The sequence below is a fragment of the Mirounga angustirostris genome, unplaced genomic scaffold (assembly GCF_029215605.1).
Source record: "Mirounga angustirostris isolate CCGP_5_RB_7025 unplaced genomic scaffold, mMirAng1.0.hap1 SCAF_3, whole genome shotgun sequence".
NCBI classification, from domain to species: domain Eukaryota; kingdom Metazoa; phylum Chordata; class Mammalia; order Carnivora; family Phocidae; genus Mirounga; species Mirounga angustirostris.
In genome coordinates, this window is record NW_026991711.1 from 46775970 (window position 1) to 46798896 (window position 22927).

Consider the following 22927-nt stretch of genomic DNA (forward strand, 5'->3'; position numbering starts at 1 on the left):
GGTCATGACTCCATGGTAATTACTTGACTAGCCAACTTACCAAAGCCATCTGAAAGACTGTTAACCCATTCTTGCTAAGAATCTAGTGACATTACTGTTAAACAAATTTTTAAGAAACCTTATTTTACCGGTAAACAAATAACTAGCAAACCTGTCGTGATGCCACAGTTGCTTTCCAAAATAATTATGACGAGGGTCCCTGTGGTACACTGTGTAACACACCACGTCTGTGTTAATGAATTCAAGGGAAGGCAACACCACTATTAGTAATAGCTTTTTATTCGGAGTCCTCATTTTCCAGATAGGTCACGTGAAACACAGCCGTTAAACAATAGCGTTGAGCTAAATCCATACAATGTATGCTGCTCTTGTTGTTGTTGTCCTTGTTCACCAATTGCTTGGTACAGCAGCTAAGAACCTTATAGAATGATGGGGCTGATACATGGGAATAGCCAACCTGCAAAACACTGGGGCCAGGAAAGTCAGACTTTAATCAGGTCTCATTCAATTATGTTTCAAATGAACACATCTTGATAGCCAAAACTCTCATTTGAATTAATGCTGTGATAAATGCTGTCTGTTGTCAAAAGAATATAATTAGACAATAATGAGTGGGCATATATATGCCAGACCTCAGTCTACTTGTTGACCTCAACAACTTCTACTCCATTAGGAAACAAACAGCTTTTAACCTAGTTCTAATAAAGCATACTGCTCTATTACTACATGACTTTATTTTTTATGGTGTTATTTTTTAAATTGAGCACTGCCTAGATCCTTTAAAGGGAAGTCATGTTTTACAAGATCTTGGGAAAATGAAACAAAGTCAATTTCCCAACCAGGAATTCAATTAATTCATGGAGTATTGAGCCAATCCTTGTATATTGCCTGCAATAAAGATAAGTATGTAAGGTTAAGAAATAATATGAAAGCATTCCTTAAAATTGCATGATATGTCTCTTTAATGTTTACTTTGGTATAGGTATAACTAACACTGATTCTCACTACTTTTAACTTTGATGAAAAGATCTTTCATTAACATTTAATGAAAAGATTGTTGTGTAACTGATTATTTTTAATTCACCAGTAAATGATTTTTAGAACTTTTTGATTTTCTTACAAAAATGTCTATAAATTCTTATTCTGTGCTTGACTTCAGTTATTGAAGGACCTAAAAGACAAAGTATTATCAAATTATTCTCTTTTGAATGTGTGGGGTTTTCTGAGTGGTTAGTATTTGGAGGATGTGAATTAAGACAACTTTTCCACATTCTGAATTATGCTGAAACCCCTTGAAATATCACTGTTTGATCATGCATCACCCCTCAGAGCAAGTTGCTCCTTAGAGGGGTGATTTTGGCATCTCATAGACTTCCTCGGAAGCCAAGCACCAGAGGTCTGTGATAAAGTCAGTCGCCAGCCAAATGAATAAAGGCGAGATTCCCTCAACTCAACTATAAAAGCTTGGAGTCCTGACTGCTGAATTACCACCAACTTGTAAATAAATAATCACTACTAAATACAGATAATGTGTTAAACAGCTAACGCTAGTAAATCACCGGCGACAGAGAGCCTAAAGATAAATCCCTCACACATTGGCACAACCAATTCTTAAAATCTTATAGTGTTTTAATGTCTTCAGACACATATAGTAAATTGAACAACTGGTTACTCAGTGTTAAGAATGTTTTAAAAATAAAACCTACTCTCTTTGTTGATTTCATTTACTTACTGCCTTAGATTGTATCTGTCTAGTCAGAGAGAGGCAACACTTGGTAAGACTCAATGGAAATTAGTTTTCCATCAAATTTCAGCTATCAAGCTAAATCAACCTGTAGTCTCCTGGCAAAAAAAAATAAAAAATAAAAAAAAATAACATCATATAACAGAGACAACACATTTCAGATACATAAATTGTCCAAAATATAGAGAGTCAATTAGGTTTCACGTGTACAAGATCCCTTCTTTTCTAATTTAAACATTGATGAGTAATAAAAACCAAGAGTAGAGCTTTGGAAAGGCTGTTACTAGGAACCAAATAGAGTTCTCAAGAGAATAAGGCTGATGGGACTTGTCCACTCTTCCCTTTCAAAGCAGTTTTGCAAACGAGGTACAGTCTAAAATCTTGACGGCATTTGACGGAAATATTTTCGGTTGAATTTTTTGAGGTTTAGAATTACAAAACAATTCTAAAAGTTCAACGTTTGTTTTTGCTTTTGCTTTGTTTTTAATATAATGATTTTATGACATTTACGCTGTTTCTACACTGGTTTGGTGGCCAGAAAAGAAGGCACAGAATTCTCCACCAGTTTGCAAATAACGCATTTTTTCTGCTCCAGTGCACAAACAGCCTTTATTTAACTCAGCACCACATTTTCTAAGGTATGGGCTGGAAACTGTTTGTCATGAAGCTGTAAAATGCCAAAAATTTTAAACGCTGAAGGAAAATGTCAATCAAGGCATTTTCCCATCTGCTGCTACTTCTGCAAGTGCTAATTTTGTTTTTCCCAATTCCTGAAATTTGAGGTTTCCTAGCCTCATACGGAAGTAAGTTTGAAACTTGCTAAATGTCACAAGTAAAGGTGTAACCAAACGAAGGAAGAGAAGGTGTATTGTTCTCAAAGGACACCAATAAAAAGAGGCAGAAGAGCACTGAGAAAAAGGAAAAACATTTCGTTAAGACCCAGACCTCTTGAAACACCTACACAATGCAAGGAACCTGTGTTGGTACCACACATGCATTAAAGCATTTCTCATGGTTTTGAAATATAACGGGGACACACATCTTAAACCACTTAAGATACTTTTGAGAAATCAATCAACATCATGATATCTACATAGGCAGAAGCTGGATGTTATTGGAAAAAACGTGAACAAGTTTCAGGTATCGGTACAAATGTAACTCTTGTGATTTAGCGTGACTTTAATGAAAGCTTCTACAAGGACTTGCACATAACCATGACTGACGGATGTCTTTTTTGACCTTTCAGTTAGCTCCATCAGCTCACTCAAACACATTTTGAACAGATTATGTACTGTAGTACTTGGTAGACTATACGTTAAACAAGAGACTCTGCTCTGAGGCACTGCTTCCCACACTCCATGGGGAAAAGGAAGCAGGAAAAAACAAAACTCATAGAGTTCGACAGCTACCGAGGCAACACTTGCCATTTACAATATAAGCCCAAATATTTTTGCAACACAACTATATATTAATTTAATAAAATACACAATATAGCTCTTATACACTCAACAATTTGGCTCATATGCACTGAATCTGCAATAAATCAATAAAAATATGTCATTTGATGTAAACACATTGAATCTTCTTACATTTGCACATTTAAATGGTCATGTGATTGGTGTATGTCTAAGACATTTTCACTTTCCTGAGCTATTTTAGTGTCCACAAATGAATAAAACATATTAATCATGTTAATTTCCTCTGCATATTATCATTCCATGGTAACTATTTTTCAGGTCAAATTTAAAACATATCCATCGTTATTTATATGTTTGTTGGACACTAAAATGCTGAAGAGGCATTTTAAACCTTTTTAAAATTTCTTCTCCTTTAATGAAGTGAATTAGTCTATGTGTGTGCAGGACAAAATGGACTATATCTTTTTACATTTAACTTTTATACGACATGAAGTGTCTTACAAATGACCAAGTTGTTTTTTTTTTTTTTTTTTTTCAACTAATGATATGGAATGTTCTTTATGTTTATATGTGTGGCAGGTAACTTTATACAGAAATGTTTACCACAGATATGTGTTAATGTTTGGTGTAGCTTGGACTACTGCAAGGTCTTTTCGGGACTTTAAGTAGAAGCCTGTGATGACTGCTAGAAATCCACCACAGATCACAAATTATGACCCTGCTTTGTATGGGGTTTATAGGTAAACAGTTAAGTCAGCATAAATCACGGAGGACAGTCTTAGAGTGATCAGAAATACTTCAATTCTCACACTGCATACCTTCCTAACAGATTGTCAAAAGGTAACTCGCCTCCTCATCCTCCTTTTTCTTCTGTCTTTTCTCTTTCAGCATCGTTAATTCTGTCCTAATAGAAGTTTGGTCAAAACAAAACCATTGTTATCTCTGAAAAAGAAACAGCAGTGAAAAGAACATACTTGTGGGCACTTCAGATGTTCACTAAAAGCCTTAAAGCAGCATTGGTCTTTCTTCATCCCTGTAAAATGGGTTGTCACCAGGACGGATCATTTTTAAATCAACAAAAGAGACAAGAAAATGCCAATGCTTTTTTTTTTTTTTTTTTTTTTTTTTCACTTTCTCACAGCCACGGGGTCATTTCCCCGGCAGTCCTGCAAAAGCTTATCAATTTCTCTCACGACTTCCTCCGCATCCACCGATTCTCTGGCCAGATCCCTATTGGGGTGGTCAAGCTGCTCAAGAACAGCGCCCATCTCGCTGGAATCCCGGCTGGCTCTGGAATGCACATCTGCAAAGACCCTTGCCATCGGATCGGAAGCCATGAACGGAGGGTCTCTTGGTTGCTTACTGGGTGACAGATACTGACTGTCAGTGGGCAAGTATTGGCTGCTTGCTTCGGCCAGGGCTCCTGGTTTTGCTTCGCAACCATCCAGAGAGCCTTTTGTTGAGGGGCAAGGCTCCATGCATGCCTTGGTTGGGCTGCTTGATGCTGAGGGGACCTCTTGGAGGAGAGGGCTCAGGGCACGTTTGGCTTTTAAATAAGGTTTAACATTGGCAATGAGAATAGTGTGCTCTCGCTTGTCTTTTCCAAATGTACAAAAAGTCTTTTTCCCAGTGGGGTTCACAGTTTCATAAGTCTCAGTCTCAACATTAGCTTCAACTGTGGGTACAAAGAGATTTGTGCGGTAATCTGCATTTTCAGCCTGATTGGCTGCAGGGAACTGCGGCATCCAACACCTGTCAGAATGACCAAGCACTCGGCATTCATCTGTGCAATTAATGCACTCTTCTGGTTCTGTAAAACAAAAAAGAAAACAGCAAATCCAATCATTAGGGTTGCTTTTAAATTTCTACTGAGGCTGCGATCAGCTCTCAGTGGGCTTGTTTGACCTCTGGTCTCTTAATTAAAAAGGAAAAGAAAACAATAATTAAAACATTTCAGGATGGTTGCATAAACCTGCTGGTTGAGACAATGGTTTTATTTAAGTCTATTCTCTAGATATTAATGAATTCCCATAGCCTGGGAAGAAGTAAAAAGTGGCCATTGGAGAATCATTCTCAGTAGAATAGAACATCACTGTAAACTAATCTCCTGAGGATATCAGTTAGTCTTTGTTCTGTATAACCCATCCTGGAAACAGTGAACTTCAAAAAGGATTACCAGGATTAATTTTTCAAATCAAATAACGGGGTAAAAACTAGATCGTGTACTTCCATAACAAGTCCTAAGCTGCTGCTTTTTTTTTTTTTTTTTTTTTTTTTTTTTTTATGTTTTATCCCTATTTTGCTTGTAATTGTTATTTTGGTGACAGTCATGAAATAAAAGGTTTCCTTTAAAAGCCCACTTTTCCTACTGAGAGGAGCAAATGGAATTTTCTATCAGAATGTGTTATGAATAAACTTGTCAAAAAGTGCACATTCCTATTTTATTAGATATGGGTATGGATCATGTAATCAGTTTTCTTCACTCCAGCTTTTTGTTTTTGGTGTAAGTAGGTGAAAATGGATTTAGTCAACAGATACAGTTCAGATGAATGACAACTCATGATTTCCTATTTTAAATGATAATGTTTTCTGTGAGAATGTTTGCTTCTCTCTTTTGCCAATAGGCATACAGAGAATCTAAATAAAGCATTCTTTAATGATCCCTATTTCAAAGATGCTGAACAGAAAACATGAAAGAAAATTCCTTCATTATGACAACAGCTGCATAATTCCACCATACCAATATTTTAAACTATAACTTTTAACTACATCTTCCCACTTGGCCCTTTCATCTACAAATGATTGTTTCCCTTTATGTTTAATGGTTCTTTTTAAATCAGGGACTTTTTTTTTTTTTTTTCCAGGAGAGGATATTTACAATTTACCTCTGTGTGATGGGAATAGAATTCCCTACACATTTAGGAACCCTTGGGATAGCCATTTAATTGATGTGAGAGGATCCCTACAAATTCACAGTGTCCTGTGCAAGCCCCACCCCCCCAAAATACATGAGAGATATTTAAAATAGAAAGAACTGAATTTAACAGCAATTTATATAGTAAATTTATATAGTTAATTTGTAAAGTCAGATATAAAATCTGAGTTCATATTTAAAACACATAAATAATTCCTTATCCAAAAAAGAAAAAAAAATAAACCACAACTTGATTTATCTCAAAAGGTTTTAGGGTAAAAGAATTTCTTATGAGATTAAAATTTTTTTAGAAAGAAATCAGAATGGTGTCTTGACAGAACAAAAATACTGTGGTATTTCACACCATGTGTCATTCATATCTGTGAAATGTTAAAAATGTATTCAGGTAGCTCACCTCTCTTTTAATTTTGTCATGTTTTCAAAAAAATATATTTACAATGAATGAAATATGTTAAGTTTATTATGTAATACAGGTAAGAATGGTGACAGGCAGTCTCAAGCTGAACTCAAATATTCACACCCAGAGACACAAATATTATCTGTGCCTTGGAAGATTGTTAGGCAGATGGACATAAAGAGTGGCAGAAAAATCTAGACATAGAAATTTTCTCAGAGGCCTTCCTGTGCGGATTTAAGGTCGAGCAGACATTTAAAAAACAAACAGATATAAGAAAATTTTAATATCAGGTATTTGTTTTCTCTACCTATTCTGAATGGGAATCATAAATATAACCTCTACAACTGTGTCAGTCTGAGTTAGAAAAGAAATATGTATCATTTCATTCAACCAATTTTATCCTCCAAAATTACAGTAGAAAACTTCACTATCTGTTTCATTTGATAATAATTTTGTGTCTTTTAGAGTCATGACTTTTAAAAAACTTATTTACAACGCGTACACTCTCTTTGAAATATGCTAACATAGTTTTATATTCCAATATTGACTGGCCTTCAATTTCAGCAATTTGGGGAGCCTAGCACTGCATGAATTCAATATGAATTTAAGAAGAGAGTGAAAGAGATAGAATAATGCAGATGTATGAAAGTATAAATCGACCTTGAATTTGAGACCATCAACATGAAATGACTGTTTGCATTTCACAGCTGAAAATCTGCAGCTTTTTACTTGACTCCTTTATGTCACAACCTAGGGAGCAAATTCTACGTATTGATTATGATACATTTTAAGCTGTTCACCTTCTGATTACACTGTAATTTCGATGGTAGCAATTCCCAGACAGTGAAGAAAATCTAATGGATACTTTTGTACAAGCAGCAGAAACTATGAGCAAAAGGTGAACTATTACTGCCAAGGGTCAAATAAGAATTTATGAGAAAGTGAAATTATTTCTGGAGGAACATCAATAAACAGATGAATAGGTAGGTACGAAAAAGGGACTTAGGTAGTATATAATGAATGACCATCCAGACATAAAAATAAACAAAATGAGAAACATAGAAGAAAAAAATGAGGGAAGAAGGAAAGCTAAGTGAAGGGGGGGGTAGCTGTGCAGGAGGGTTTCTCTCGTGTGTACCTTCTATTATACATGTTTAAGATCCCCTCAATAAACTAAGTATGTATCATAAAAATAATAGTGTGGAGTATTTTCTCAAGACCTAGAGCTACAAGGTAAATAATCAAACTTCTTCCTGTACCTTAGGCACAATGGACTCAGAATAGATATACTGAATTATATGCCACAGAAATGAAAATGAAGCAAATTATATAGACAGCCGCTATTAACACAGATTAGATATTTGTATCAGAAAACAAATTCAGGGACCCTGGATAGAAGAAATCAAGGTAAACATAATTGATCCGAGATTCACTTTTTTCTTCTGGACCAATCTGGGATTACAAAGAAATTATTTATGCCCATTTTCACCCTTGCCTCAATATAACATGATTACCCTTTCACAGAATGCACCCTTTGCCAAAAAAGAGGGCATAATCCAAACGGTATGCAGATGAGAAACTGAGAGATAAGCATGCTTACATTGCAAAGAGAAAACTATCCTGAAGGCCAACAGCTGGGACTCTGGGCAGTTCTGCCTATAGGGAAAGTTTACAGTGTCTCATTTTTAAAATGTATGATTCCTTGAAAAATCATGTGACAATCTGATAAATTTAAATACTTGGTTAGTATTAAGAATTTTCTATACTCCTATTACCATGTCTGACTATTACACAAACTCTCAAAGAGAGGGATCTAAACACAGTCATCTTAATTATTTTAATTTGTAATCTTAATTTATATGATATTTTTGCAAAAGACATAAAGTCACTCAAATGACTATAGTGCTTGCAATTCAGCTGTATAATAAACCACACACACACACAGACCTGTGTGTGGGGTGGGGGTGGTAAAAAATTGAGCTTTCAGGCACCTGGGTGGCTCAGTCGGTAGAGCGTCTGCCTTCAGTTCAGGTCATGATCCCAGGGTCTTAGGATGAAGCCCCACATCTGGCTCCCTGCTCAGCAGAGAGCCTGCTTCTCCCTTTCCCACTCCCCCTACTTGTGCTCTCTCTCTCTCTGTCAAATAAATAAAATCTTTAAAAAAATTTTTGAGTTTTCACCAGGACATAGTCCAGACAAAATTTTAAAACTCAAATGTATAACCAATGCATTCCTGAAAATTTACTATCAGTAATTGTCATAAGAGAAATACAGATGAATCAATAAAATGCAAAGGAAAGTTCTATATTCATAGTTTAGGAGATAACATAAATACATATAAAACACACATATATATACACATTTTATATATAGAACATTGCATATATAATGTACATATATAGGTATAAGTCTTTTTATTTCAAGTATCCAATGACATTTTAATCCTTCCCTTTGCCCTACTGTAGGTATGAAATCCATGACTGGATCAACAACTTGACTACCCCTGATTTTAGAATTTTATGTAATTCAAATTGATTTAGACATAGAGATGTCTGAAATCTGCATATTTATATTTGCTGACATATCTGAAAGCTCTCTCTTTTTAACCTAGACTGAGCAGTTTAATAACTTAATCTTAGCGATATTAGGCAAGCAATCGTTTGGTGCCAAAATACACCTCCAAAGGAACTGTCATTGTGGAAGGTACATCTCTGTGAGGAAAGAAAATATTTAGGTAAAACATCAAACTACCTACTCTTACATTATTGGGTTTTAACAATCTTCCACAAAGGTGTCCATGACTTAATGTTTACAATGTGATTTTCACCTTGTATTTTTATTTATTTATTTATTTATTTATTTATTTATTTATTTATTTATTTATTTATTTATTTTTAAGATTTTATTTATTTATTTGACAGAGAGAGACACAGCGAGAGAGGGAACACAAGCAGGGGGAGTGGGAGAGGGAGAAGTAGACTCCCCGCTGAGCAGGGAGCCCGATGCGGGGCTTGATCCCAGGACCCTGGGATCATGACCTGAGCCGAAGGCAGACGCTTAATGACTGAGCCACCCAGGCGCCCCTCAAGTCAGTGTCTTACTTGGTAAACATGTCTGAGACCATGCATCCCTGGCTGCTAAGCACCATGGCGGACAGGGCTAGAAAGGTAACAGCTTTATTTTGAGCAGGGGCAAAGACAAGGCAGCACTTTATAGCTACATTGTAACTAGATTCTGCATCTGATTTTCACCTTGTAATGTCACTGTATCATTAGGGATGCATAGCCATCTCAACCACGGGTAAAAGGTGCCAAAGATTATTATGTATAAGATTAAAATTTGAAGCCAAAGCACTATTTAAACCAGCAAGGACTAATAAAGATTAAGGGAGCCTTAGCTAAACATGATTATTTTGGGAAAAGTCAAGGGAAACAATCCTTGTGCGTTATGATTCAGTGGTGTTCACTGCAAAGGGAACATGTCAAGGAGCCAGTCCCCATAAAATTTCTTAGTCCAGAGTAAATCTACCTATTTATTCTATTCTCTCTCTCACTCAGGCAGGAATTTATCACAAATCAGAAATTAAGCTTATTTTCCCTGTCTTCAAAGCACCATACCACACTACCCAAAGAGAGATACTTGGCTACTAATTTGTTACTACTTAAGGGAGATATTAGAAAACATAAAAGGATTTCCTCCCCCTAGTTTCAACTTGCTTGCTGCCTCTGGAGCCCACATATTTGTACAAAAATATGCATATAATTTCTAGCATAAGAGTTTCACATATGCATCTGATTTAATTTTTTATAATGAAGAAATAAATGTCGGTGTCATAGAAATCCCAAAACCAAAATCCACAAGTCAGGGCATCAATGAGGAGGTTCTAAAATACTGTGGTTATGAATGAGGGGCATTTGAGAGACAGAGTTTGCTCTGCTTTTTGACTGTCAACAAAATGGTTTTATTTCTGCTTTGTAAACAGCTTTAAATAGGAATAGTTCTATTCTCTTAGTGTGGTGGTTGCTACTGTTTCTAACAGCATCTTAAAATTAGAGTTGTTTCCAAGTAGACAACTCTATAAATGGAAGTCCATTTTTTATTCGTTCTCATTTTTCTTTTTTATTTCTAATTTACTTTCTTTCACCAATGTAAGCTTTCATAACACCTAATTAGCCTGTCTGGAAAAGCAAAGAGCAGGCACCCATCTCTATTTATGGCTGGCACTGGTGTTTTGGAGATTAACTCTACAGAATCTAAACTAGGTACCCATCACAGATTATCCATCAGCGAACAATGACAAGCCAAGACCTTCGACTGGCAGTTTCTGGGTACCAGTTTTCTACTGAAAGGTTTCACTGGTATAAGAACAGTTTGTTTTCGCTGTCTTTTTCTGTTCTTCAGCACACACACTCAGTTTCACACATGTACACATACTCCCTTATGATTGCGACAAATTACAATTTAATCCAAATATATTCTAACATATCAGATAAAAAGTATCGATGCTAAAATAGAAATCTCATCAGAATACAGTCCAACAGATCTCTAATAAAATTTTCCTTGCAGTGAGTTGATATAATTTGCGCGATCCTGTGAACTGACACTTTTCTAACATAAACAATTCTTTCTTTTTTTGATTATAATTCACTTACTTTCCTTTACCATCCTATAAACTCCTTACACTTGTTATGATGATGGAATGAATCATTCCATATAAATGACACCTTAATCTATATTCATTCAAATAATTTCCATTTATGATTTCTATGTTCCATTTACTAGCCCATTAGTTAAAAATAAACCTTTTGATTTTGCTCTCTGAGAGGGGTAAAAATTTCACTTTCAATATTATTTCTAGATACAGTGTTGGAAAGTTGTCTCAAAACTTTTTTCCCCTGGGGCGCCTGGGTGGCTCAGTTGTTAAGCATCTGCCTTCGGCTCAGGTCATGATCCCAGGGTCCTGGGATTGAGCCCCGCATCGGGCTCCCTGCTCAGCGGGAGGCCTGCTTCTCCCTCTCCCACTCCCCCTGCCTGTGTTCCCTCTCTCACTGTGTCTCTCTCTGTCAAATAAATAAATAAAATCTTAAAAAAAAAACCAAAAAACTTTTTCCCCCTGTGTCAGAATAAGAAAGAAAGGAATACATTACAATTTTATCACATGCTTTTTTTTTCCTGCTAGTGTTCACATGACTGCCAGGCTTAATTTTAGCACAATTTTTAATAAGCTTGGTGCATCCCTCGTGCGGGAAGGAAAAGGAAAGGGTTAGGGAAAATGTGGCATCAGAGAACCAACCACTTTACTTGAGCTAAGTGATCTTTCGTCTATTGCATTGTATTTCCCGTGCTTCTTGTGCACAGGAACCTAATTGTTTTTACTAATCGAGTAACTGATACACAAATACACACGTGTAGGATGTGTTTTTGCTTCCTTTATTTTTTTAACATAAGAGGGACCATGAATCTTGTGATAATATGCTAATGTGCTCATCTTTTTTTTTTTTTTTAAAGATTTTGTCTATTTATTTGAGACAGCAAGGGAGAGAGAGCACAAGCAAGGGGAGTGGGAGAGGGAGAAGCAGGCTTCCTGCCGAGCCGGGAGCCTGATGCGGGGCTCGATCCCAGGACCCTGGGATCATGACCTGAGCCGAAGGCAGACGCTTAACCGACTGAGCCACCCAGGAGCCCCATAATGGAGCCCCTAATGTGTTCATCTTATGAGGATGCCTGTTTACATGTTGGCAGCGATACAGTGACTAAACACTAGATATACAACTCCAGAAACTTAAAATTATTTCCTAATAATTGGCCATAAGGAATCAGAATTTGGAAACATAGTTCTCATAATAAAAAAACTCTGAGAGAAACGTATATATTTTTAGGTTGATCCACTGCCAATCAGGCTTGCAGATTTTACTTCAGTTGTGAAATACCATTCTGTCTGCTTTTGATAGGTGGAAAGCACATTTTGAAGAGGAAGTTATTATAATACCATCAAATAGTCAAACCGTGGCAGCTTTGAAGTAGCAATCCTCTAGCGTGCGCTTGCATTGCACAATGCTTCCCAATGTTCTGCCACGGCTGCATTCAGACACGGAAACCACTGGCCTATATCATATTCAACTGCATCCAATTGCCGCTGGGTATCTGGAGCACTCAGAGCGTTTGCACTTACTATTCAGTGCACCTGCACGCCTTCAGGGATGGTTTTAAGTGTTTGTGACCCTTTGGACATAATAACATGTCTACCAGAGTGAATTTTCTGGCATATATATTAACAACATATAGATAATGCTCTGAGATGAAGAAAACTTAAATTAAATGGAAACTTATGTTAAGGAATGAAAGCAAAAGGATATAAGGAGATTTTATATGCAGGCATCAAGAATATTTAAAAAATGAGAATACAAACCATGCATTGGGAATTTTTGCACAAATATAATTGCTTCTCCTGGTATACTTCTCTGGAATTAAGATTCAGTTTTTATTTTTAGCTGCCCCTTCCCCACCAATCCCATACCGTAGGTGCAGCCATCACTGGGGGCTTACTATACTAATGAAACGAACTTTGTATTTTTTTTTTTTTTTTTGAGAAAAGGACTCTGACAGAGCCTCTCAAGAAAAAACAATACAACTCAAATGCGTCACCTGAGGAAAGATAGCTCAAATTCAGTGACAATATTAGATGTGTACAGGGCGCCTGGGTGGCTCAGTTGGTTAAGCGACTGCCTTCGGCTCAGGTCATGATCCTGGAGTCCTGGGATTGAGTCCCGCATCGGGCTCCCGGCTCGGTGGGGAGCCTGCTTCTCCCTCTGACCCTCTCCCCTCTCATGCTGTTTCTCTCTCTCTCTCTTTCAAATAAATAAATAAAATCTTTATAAAAAAATTAAATGTGTACAGTTCAGTAGCTAGTTTAAAGAAGTTATACTCAAGTATTCACAAGGTAAGAATGAATAAAACACCAACTTTGTGCTTCAGGCATGGGAAGGCAAACAAAGGCATCTTGAATAGAATGTTGTAGAATAGCAAGGTTGTGTCAAGGAAAGGTTTGTAGTAAATAAACCTATGTCTATCCCTTCTAAAATTCTCCAGCCTGTAAGATTTTATCTCTTCACTAAGGCATTTGCACTTTGACTAGAAATTAGAAAGTAGGTTTAAAACCATCTAGGGGAAATAATTCATGATCAATTACATTTTGAACTATGTCAAATGAGTGTCAAGGAAGAGAAATACAGAGAAAAGTGTAGACTATAATATTGTGAAAGCCTTTGTACAAGAAGGGGTCCTTGATCTGCAATTCAAAGGATGATCAGAGTTTCAATAAATAATGGAGAGCAGGAAAGGGATGATCCAGGTGAAGGGATTAGAAAGTGAAATAATAACCACACAGGATTGTGCATTTCACAGGGTAGTAAAAGACCAGCTTTATAAGTCAAAGGACATATGTTGTAAAGCCAAAAAATAAAATAATAATGTACACAAAATTCACTAGGATTTAAAAGAGAATGAAAAAGCTCTGAATAAAAACAAAGGTAATGAAGCAGGCCATGAAGCACTATTATAGGTATTTGAGCAGTGTATTGTATGTCTCAGAAGATTCTTGAAATATTTAGGTGCTTGATTGAAAAGATATTAGACAACATGTATGAACACACAAAACTGAGATGAGCCATAGGGCAAGCAGCATTCAAATAAGAATTATTTCTGGAAACAGAGTTTTGGCCCCAACCAGGATATCTCCAGTGGAGCACAATAGGACATGACAGGAATCACTGACATAGTCATTCTGACCTCACTGTGACCCCATTCTGCTCGCATCTCATCCTACTCCTTCTAAACTAAAGAAAGTTTTAATATATGTTGATTCAACTGGTATTTTATATTAACTGTATAAATCCTGTATTTTATAATTCTGTATTAGAATAATATTTCTTCTTCCTACATCTATTTATCTGTCTTCACTCTCTCTAATTTGCTATTATTATTGACCAACTATAAAATTGCACATGATCACATATCTGAAAGATTAAATGATTCTTTGAGAAGGTCAAAGGGGAAAGGCTTGGAAGAAAGAAGATCCTTTGGTAACTAGGAAAGAGGTAATAAATACTCCTACAAGACAAGGAGAAGAGCCGCAATAAGGTAGATGTTGAATCTCAGAAACTTTTCAAAGTTGATTCTGGATATCATAAAGAATAAATTACTGCAGGAAATTCCTGAAAACGTTGTCCAAAATAAGCATTTCTATTTTTGAATGAAGATAGTGCCACCATTTTCCCACTAAACTATATATTCTAGCATCAGCTCCCTAACTCTTATTCTCTTTTCATCTGTCTGTCTCAATGAGATCCTTATACCCCTTGAGGACCAAGATGCTGACACCATGGTATATTCTTTTGTGCTCCATTCCTTGAGCACACAGAACAAGCTCATTAGTCACACCTGAAGATATCAAATACTATTGATTATAATAAGCAAGACCATTCCTTACAAATTACTTATTTCAAAACCACTGAAACTAGAATTGTAAATAAAAACTTGAAACCAAACAATAAAAACCCCTCTCATTTATGAAGCTGGGATGTTGGCTTTCAGAATGATCCCAGGTCCTAAACAAAGTTATGCATAGTGGCTCTCTCTTGCTATGAGATATATAGGATTTAAAGTCACATCAGCTCTGGGGCACCTGGCTGGCTCAGTTGGTAGAGCATGTGACTCTTGATCTCAGGGTCATGAGTTCAAGTTCCACATTGGGCCTAGAGCTTACTTAAAAAAATAAAGTCACATCTCATCTGTCTGTTCAGTACCACATTTACATAAAAATTCAAAGTTCTCTAGTTATTATTGAGAACTTTAAAAGTTCTATTTATTATTTATTTATTATAATTTTTAATAAGATAAACATCTGCCTGGAATACATCCACTGAAGCACAGAGGTCAGAATATTTTTTCCTTGGGGACTTTTTAAAAATCAGCGACACCTTTATTGAAATCAAAGTCTATATTTAAATAATCACCTCTTTATACTTTTAAATTACAGAAAACAGTGAGTGTCCTAAAAACCTACATCTTAGCATCTATAGGGTTTTTTTTTCACTCCTACGTTTCTCCTTTTGTTCTTTTTTGATTCTACTGCATTGTGTCAAATGTGCCAGTTTCTCTCTTTTAGTTTAAGTTAGCTGTGTCTGTCTCTCATTCTTTATCTGACAGCTACCATCACAGATGAAATAATTAATGAGTCCTTGTAATTTTAGAGTCTTGAAAGGGTTAATGCAGCTTCCCAAAGAACCTGATTTATATGCAGCGATAAACTTATGCTCCGGCATGCAATAGTTAGTGAAAGCATGCAATAGTTAGTGAAAGCTGTTTGGTTTACAAGGACAAATTTAAAATTATAGCAACTTGAAAAATACTCTGAATTTCAGACCCAAGACTATTTAAATACGCTACTATTCTTCATCTTTATAGAGGATGTTTTCTTATGCTTTTATTGCCTGTGTTAGCTAACCCCATCTCAGATAATGACACCATTTTTGATGACATGGATGAATACATCTAAAATTCAAGTCATCCTCCCAGCAAAGTGGTAATCCTGTAAGGAAGGTCAATAAAAACATGCCTATTAAACCGAACTCTTTGCAAGAAGCAAGCAAGATAGTCTTATTAGCGTTTTTCTCTCAGGCTTGTTATCTGATTTCTATTGGGATGTATTTCTACTTACCAGTTTAAATCCCATTGTTCATCTTATTTCTAGCACTTTGTTTTCAATTGCTAGAGACAAGTACACAGAATTGGGTGTCATTTTTAGCATTCTCAGAAAATAGAGTTAATTCAGATGCAACTAATCTTCTCTTGCTTATTATTTAGTAATCAACACCTGCCAATAGGATTTGGGAGTCCCACAAGATAGATTTTTCAGAAAGATTTTTATATTTTTATATTTTCAATGACATTCTAATCTCCAAAAGCTTTTCGTTAAATTCATAGAACTCTACTCTTCAGAGATAGATCCAAAGTTTCAGTTCAGTTACCTTAAATTAGATGGACATGGTTCCGAAAGAACAGAGGGGTACCTTGCTCAGATCAGTAGTTTTAAAAACATAATGTTTTTAAAGAAAGAAACAGTACAGAATACACATATGGAAATGTATTATGTGAGTTGGAAATATATATGAAACTATACTTCTCCATAAGTGATTCCTACAAAAATTTACTTATATTACGATTTAAAAAATAAACCATGGGGCGCCTGGGTGGCTCAGTTGGTTAGACGACTGCCTTCGGCTCGGGTCATGATCCTGGAGTCCTGGGATCGAGTCCCGCATCGGGCTCCCCGCTCGGCGGGGAGTCTGCTTCTCCCTCTGACCCTACCCCCTCTCATGCTCTCTGTCTCTCATTCTCTCTCTCTCAAATAAATAAATAAAATCTTTAAAAAAAATAAAAAAAAATAAACCAAAGCTAGAGATCCTTGATGTGCATGCATGCACACACACAGATGACAATAAATATGTATTTTCACCAAAAATGCTTCTGTGAAATGAAGTTTATCTGAAAGAACTATTAAAATTGATAGTGTCCCAGAGGTAACTTTAGAATGAAATACAGATAGTTTGAACCTAAACAATTTGGCCTTGATCTTACTAAAACAACTCCCACCATCAAGCTGCTAATATTGCCATAATTATTGCTACTATTATTATGGATAGTTTTAAAATACATAAATAGTAGGAAAAGAAAGATAACTGACATTTTAAATAAAGCCTGTTCTTGGAATTACTTCCCTAAAGCCATTCTGTTCTTATTACCTTTAGTGTGCTGTAAGTTTATTGGAAGCTGATGTTTTTTATCCTGTATGATTGGGTCATCCTAAGAATGAAAATTTAAGCAAAATCAATATACTCAATCATGTTCTAGAGTAAATACACAAAAGTGTTTCTTGTAATGGATTTTACTGGCAATGACAAGCCATTTTTTATGTAACAGCTTTAATATTTTGTAATCATTAAAGCATACTGAAGCAACGGAGAAATTGGGAAAAGAGGTCAGGAAATTCATATATAGAAAGATAGGAGGGACGCCTGGGTGGCTCAGTTGGTTGGGCGTCTGCCTTTGGCTCAGGTCGTGATCCCAGGGTCCTGGGATCGAGTCCTGCATCGGGCTCTTTGCTTGGCAAGGAGCCTGCTTCTCCCTCTGCCTGGTCCCCCTGCTTGTGCTCTCTCTCTCTCTGATAAATTAAAAAAAAAAAAAATCTTTAAAAAAAAAAGAAAATAGGAGATGTGTCCCTCTGTATCACCCTGCTATGTAATCAAACTGAGAGTCAAAAAGCTATTGGAGAATGCTACCCTTCAATCAGAACAAAGATAAAAATGTGTTTCTAAAGGATATGAAAGCTTATCCATACATAACGCAGTATAAACATCAAAAGGTGTCTACAGTGATGTTTTAAATACTTTCTTATCTTGGAGAGTACTTTCTGTGATTTAATTGATAATCAACCATACTTGGAGCAAAGAACAGATGATAAAAAAGTGTATTCCCCATGAGTAATACTAACAGGAAAATAAATATATGAAAACTTATTTTATTTTCAGACTTGTAGTCTAAATCCAATCTAAGAGGAAATTCATATTGACATCACATGGAGAATTCGTTGAGACAGCCTTTTTTAATTTCAGGCATGTTATATTTGAATTTTTCCCCCTAAAAAATATGTATGCTCAATCCTAGAAGAAGCTATTTTTGAGTAGCTGCCTAACAATTTCCATGGTCATTACTGAAAAATGTTAGACAGTAGTCCTCCCTTTTCTACAGGGATACGTTCCAAGATCCCCAGTGGATGCCTGAAATCATGGGTAGCAATGAACCCCATATACTATACGCTGTGTTTTTTCCTATACATACATACCTCTGATAAAATTTATTTTATTTTATTTTTTTATTTATTTTTTAAAAGATTTATTTATTTATTTATTTGAGAGAGAGAGAATGAGAGACAGAGAGCATGAGAGGGAGGAGGGTCAGAGGGAGAAGCAGACTCCCTGCTGAGCAGGGAGCCCGATATGGGACTCGATCCCGGGATTCCAGGATCATGACCTGAGCCGAAGGCAGTCGCTTAACCAACTGAGCCACCCAGGCGCCCACTATCTTAATATTTTAAGTGAAGAAAATGTAAGTCTTGAAATGATAAGATAACTTGTAATATGTCAGGTAACTATCAACAAAGAACTACAACTAAAAAGGCAAGCATACATATTCTTATATATGCACCCTTTGTACCCATGATGAAAAAACACTTTCCCATACCAAATGGAAATGAATGGAAGGAGCCTTACCTAAGGACAAAAATCTTCTGGAACTATTTAGTGGATGTAAAAATAAAGGCCTCATCCGCCTTACAGCAAACAGCCTTTGGGCTTCCTGATACTCAGTACTAGTTCCCAGAGCTCTGTGTTTCACGTTAGTAGACAGTCATGGTGAAGTACAGGCGTGTGCACAGATGAGCACGTGCACCGAAAACACACGAGTGCACATGAGCAGAGAGTCGATGTCAGATTAAGAGAAAGAGATTTTTAAGAACACACAAAATAATGTGCAGAAATATATATTTTAAAAGCCAAAATGTTTCTTTGGTATAAGGTTATCCTTAAATTTAAGTTTTACAGAATTGAAAAATAAAACTTTTTCCCAACTGATTTTAATTTAATGAATGTGAAATCACAACTATTTAAGGATAACAGGGATGACTGTATATAGATGTGTCAGTATACGTATGTGCACATGAACTCATGTTGTCAAACTTTTCTCCTCACTCCCCCAAATCAGAAATAAGTAAAACTCGGGCTCCTGGGTGGCTCAGATGGTTAAAGTGTCTGCCTTCGGCTCAGCTCATGATCCCAGGGTCCTGGGATCGAGTCCCGCATCGGGCTCCCTGCTCCTTGGGAGCCTGCTTCTCCCTTTGCTTCTCTCTCTCTCTCTCTGTCTCTCATGAATAAATAAATAAAATCTTAAAAAAAAAAGAAAGAAAGAAGTAAAACTCCCTTCATTGTAACACAATCTGTTTAAGGACTTTACTTGTATTTCCCCTCCAACTTCCATTCATTTCCACACAGAAATAATGCAACCTCTTCCCTTTTTCTGGCATGAGTAAAGCAACACAAATAAATATAACAGTAACTGTTAGATTGCTATTACATACATGTATATTTTTCAAGCACCACAAAAACCTGATGTAATAATTTTCTCCACTGGCTTGTTTCCTTTGTGTAGAAATTAAACTGCTCAGAAACCAATCAAATCTCTCAAAAGCATTCAAATGACTCAGGCTTGGACAATATACAATCCAGACATAGAAAAATATAATGTGATGAACTAAAATTTCACCTGAGAGATATTTCTTTCTTTCACTTAATCCATCCAGTTATTTCATATTTCAATGTGTTTTCCCAGATCACCTGAGTCACATCCAGAGCATACTTCAAAATTAAAAGATATTGACAAAATTTATCAAGCTCAGGGGATTTTAATTTTGAGCTTCACTAGCTGTTGCAATTGATAGGAACTTGGTTCTGCCCTGCCTTTAGGAATCTGTATTAGGGTGATGTGTACAGATTTTACAAAGTAATGTATAAAGAAGCCTTTGATATATTTCCATAAAATAACACTTCTAATATGGAGTGCAATTGCCTGTCCAAAGTGAAAGAAGAATTTGTGGACCCAGTTTCTCAGGTGAAACACAGTTTCTTCTTTAGGCTGCCACAGTTGTACAGCTTGCTCTACACCCACAACCAACATCCAAGGAAAGTAATATTCCCCTTTCCTATACCAGCTTTCTCTCCAGTCCACCAATTTGTTCCCTAGCATTTCCTACATTCACTCCAAAGTGAAATTTGTGTAAGTGGTGATTTTTTTACAGTAAATAATTAAGAACTGGACCACTTAAACTCACTGAAGAACAATAAACATGAAAAACCTTGATATAAATGAATAAATATTTAGATTCTCTCTTCAACTCTTAATGTTACACATCTTTTCCTGAAATACTAATAGTAGTGATGCAGAGATAATAGAATAAATTACTTATTTACTATGCTACTTTCCTTTAAAGAAATAAAGTCTACAAGTTCTGCATTTATGTGTGTATAGTCTTACGAGTGCCATCATCTAACAAGTAAAATTCGGATCACAGAGAAGAAAGCTAGCAGATGAAGAAATTGCTCACCTGGAGGAAGCAGATCAACAGACTGAAGTCTAGTTGTGATGGTGTGTAGGGTGAGGATAGCAAAGGAAAGCAAAGTCGGGAATGCTTGAAAAATAAAATATTTTTAGTTAACAAATAGAAAAACCAAGTGGGAAAAAAGGGCCAATTGAATCACGACTCCTCTATTGATTGCAATTTTTATATTAAAATCAGTTAGATTGATCAATCCCTAAAAGATACGGTCATTGGTATTTCCCCAGATATGTAAAACTTAGTGTTATTGGAAGAAAATTACTTTGGGGGAGTATTTCAGTTTAGATGAGAGAGAAACAATGCAAAGTAACTATGCCTAGGTCAATGGGAAAGATACTCTTGTGATGATGGATTCATTTATCCTACATAAAATAGAAACTTCTCTGTAATACTTGGTAGAAGATGTACATATGCATGCCACCAAATCAGTTGCCGACTCTCTGTTCTTTAATACCTCCAGAGAATAAGGCTTTAATAAAGATGTTCACTTCTAGTGAAATTTCGATGTGTTTTGTCTGGAACTTGAAACAACAGACTACTTGAAACTTAGCTCTTTACTCAGTCACTGGAAACCCTCAATTTTTAAAAGCATATTGACTTCCCTAAAAAGGTGAATTTTATGATTTATGAATTGTATCTCAGTGAAGCTATTATTAAATAAATAGTGAATAAAAAATTAAAAATAAAGGCATATTGACTTTAGTAATGAGAAATACATATATTTCTGTAACAATTTCAACTTTTTTTCACCCAACATATAAATGTTATTTTTATAAAATTAAAAGAAATGCTGCATTTTGTTTTTGTTTTGCTTTTTAAGCACCTCTAACTTAGGCTTATATGGATGTATAATTGATCAGTTTCTCAGATAAAAAAGGAGAACACTTCGTTTGCATCTAAATGCACAGTGAATATATGAAATCGATTGCTATCTAAAAGTCCTGCCCCCCGCCCAAAAAAATGCCTGTTGGTGAGCAAAGTAGCTTTATTTTTTAAATAGTCTCATTTTCTTATTTTCAACCTTTATTCAACATCTGTTGTTTGCCCCTCCCCTGGAATGTAATTATGCAGGATTCCAGTGTAAAACAGGTTGAGTAGTTAATAACAGGCAGCTCAAACATTTTTCCACACTGTTGCTCTGCAGATGTTTTCTTTCATTTTTTTCTTTTCTCCCCGACTTTGTGTTTAATTTGTGTATGTTTCTCTCCTATTCTTAAAGTATATTCCCACAACAGATGGAAACACCTGAAAATAAGTCTGCCTCATGCACATGTTTAAATGATGCCTATTGTGATATTTAACACAGAGAAGAGAATACAGAATACTGGTTTACAGAAAAAAATAATCAATCTGTAAGTCACCTTGTTACTGTTCAATTTAAAATTCTGAAGAGACAATCTAGTTTTTGCCAAAGACATATGAGCAAAAGTTTATAGTCTACAACCTTCATTTATTCTTATTTTGTCACCAGACTCATTTGTCTTTTTTGCATTTGATATGATTCTCTTTTAAGTTTTCAGTCCTACCATAAATTGGACTTTTTTTCTCTCCACTGACCATTTTACTATGCAAAAGGCACTTTACATTCACTTGATAATAATCCAAACTCAGTAATCAATATCTAACATATTTTAGATATGTTCAAAGTATAGCATATATTTTTAAAATAATATAACAAGAATCATATAAGGTATAGACCTCTTTTGTTCAGAAAAATACATTTCATTGAAATTAGAGGGGGGGGGCAGTTATAGGATGTTCCCTGGGTTGGATATTGTCCCCCTGTAGTCATGTCCACCCAGAACATTAGAATATGACCTTATTTGGAAAGAGGGTCCTTGCAAATGTAATTACTTAAGATGAAGTCATACTGGATTAGAGTGGGCCCTAATCCGAAGTGTGATGTTCTTAAAAGAAAACTGAGGCACAGAGACAGTGATACAGAGGAAATGCCATGTGAAGACAGAAGGAGAGATTGGAGTATTATGTCGAGCATCACTGCAACCACCAGAAGTAGCTAGAGGCAAGGAAGGATCCTCCTCTAGAGCCATCAGAGAGCATGGCCCTGATGATACCTTGATTTTGGTATCTGTAAGTGATATGCTGTTGGAACAAATACCCAAAAATATGGAAGTGACTTTGGAACTGAGTAATGGTAATAAGCTGGAAGAGTTTTGAGATGCATGATTTTTAAAAGCCTAGATTG

General features: G+C 35.9%; 1 protein-coding gene and 1 non-coding gene across 4 annotated transcripts in view; both read right to left on the reverse strand.

Moving 5' to 3' along the window:
* Positions 1–261: 261 nt before the first annotated feature.
* PCDH17 (protocadherin 17) overlaps positions 262–22927 on the reverse strand; it is a 98245-nt gene continuing 75579 nt past the window's right edge. For 2 of the 3 annotated variants that reach the window (XM_045869547.3, XM_045869548.3), the window contains one exon: positions 262–4972. In XM_045869547.3, coding sequence (XP_045725503.1) covers positions 4290–4972 — 683 coding nt within the window. In that variant the 3' untranslated portion in view covers positions 262–4289. The remainder of the gene's footprint in view (positions 4973–22927) is intronic. The other variant, XR_010409982.1, reaches the window with a different exon arrangement.
* On the reverse strand, positions 9605–9734 carry LOC123840077 (small nucleolar RNA SNORA63). The gene has a single exon (XR_006789890.1). It is a non-coding gene; the product is annotated as a small nucleolar RNA SNORA63 (small nucleolar RNA).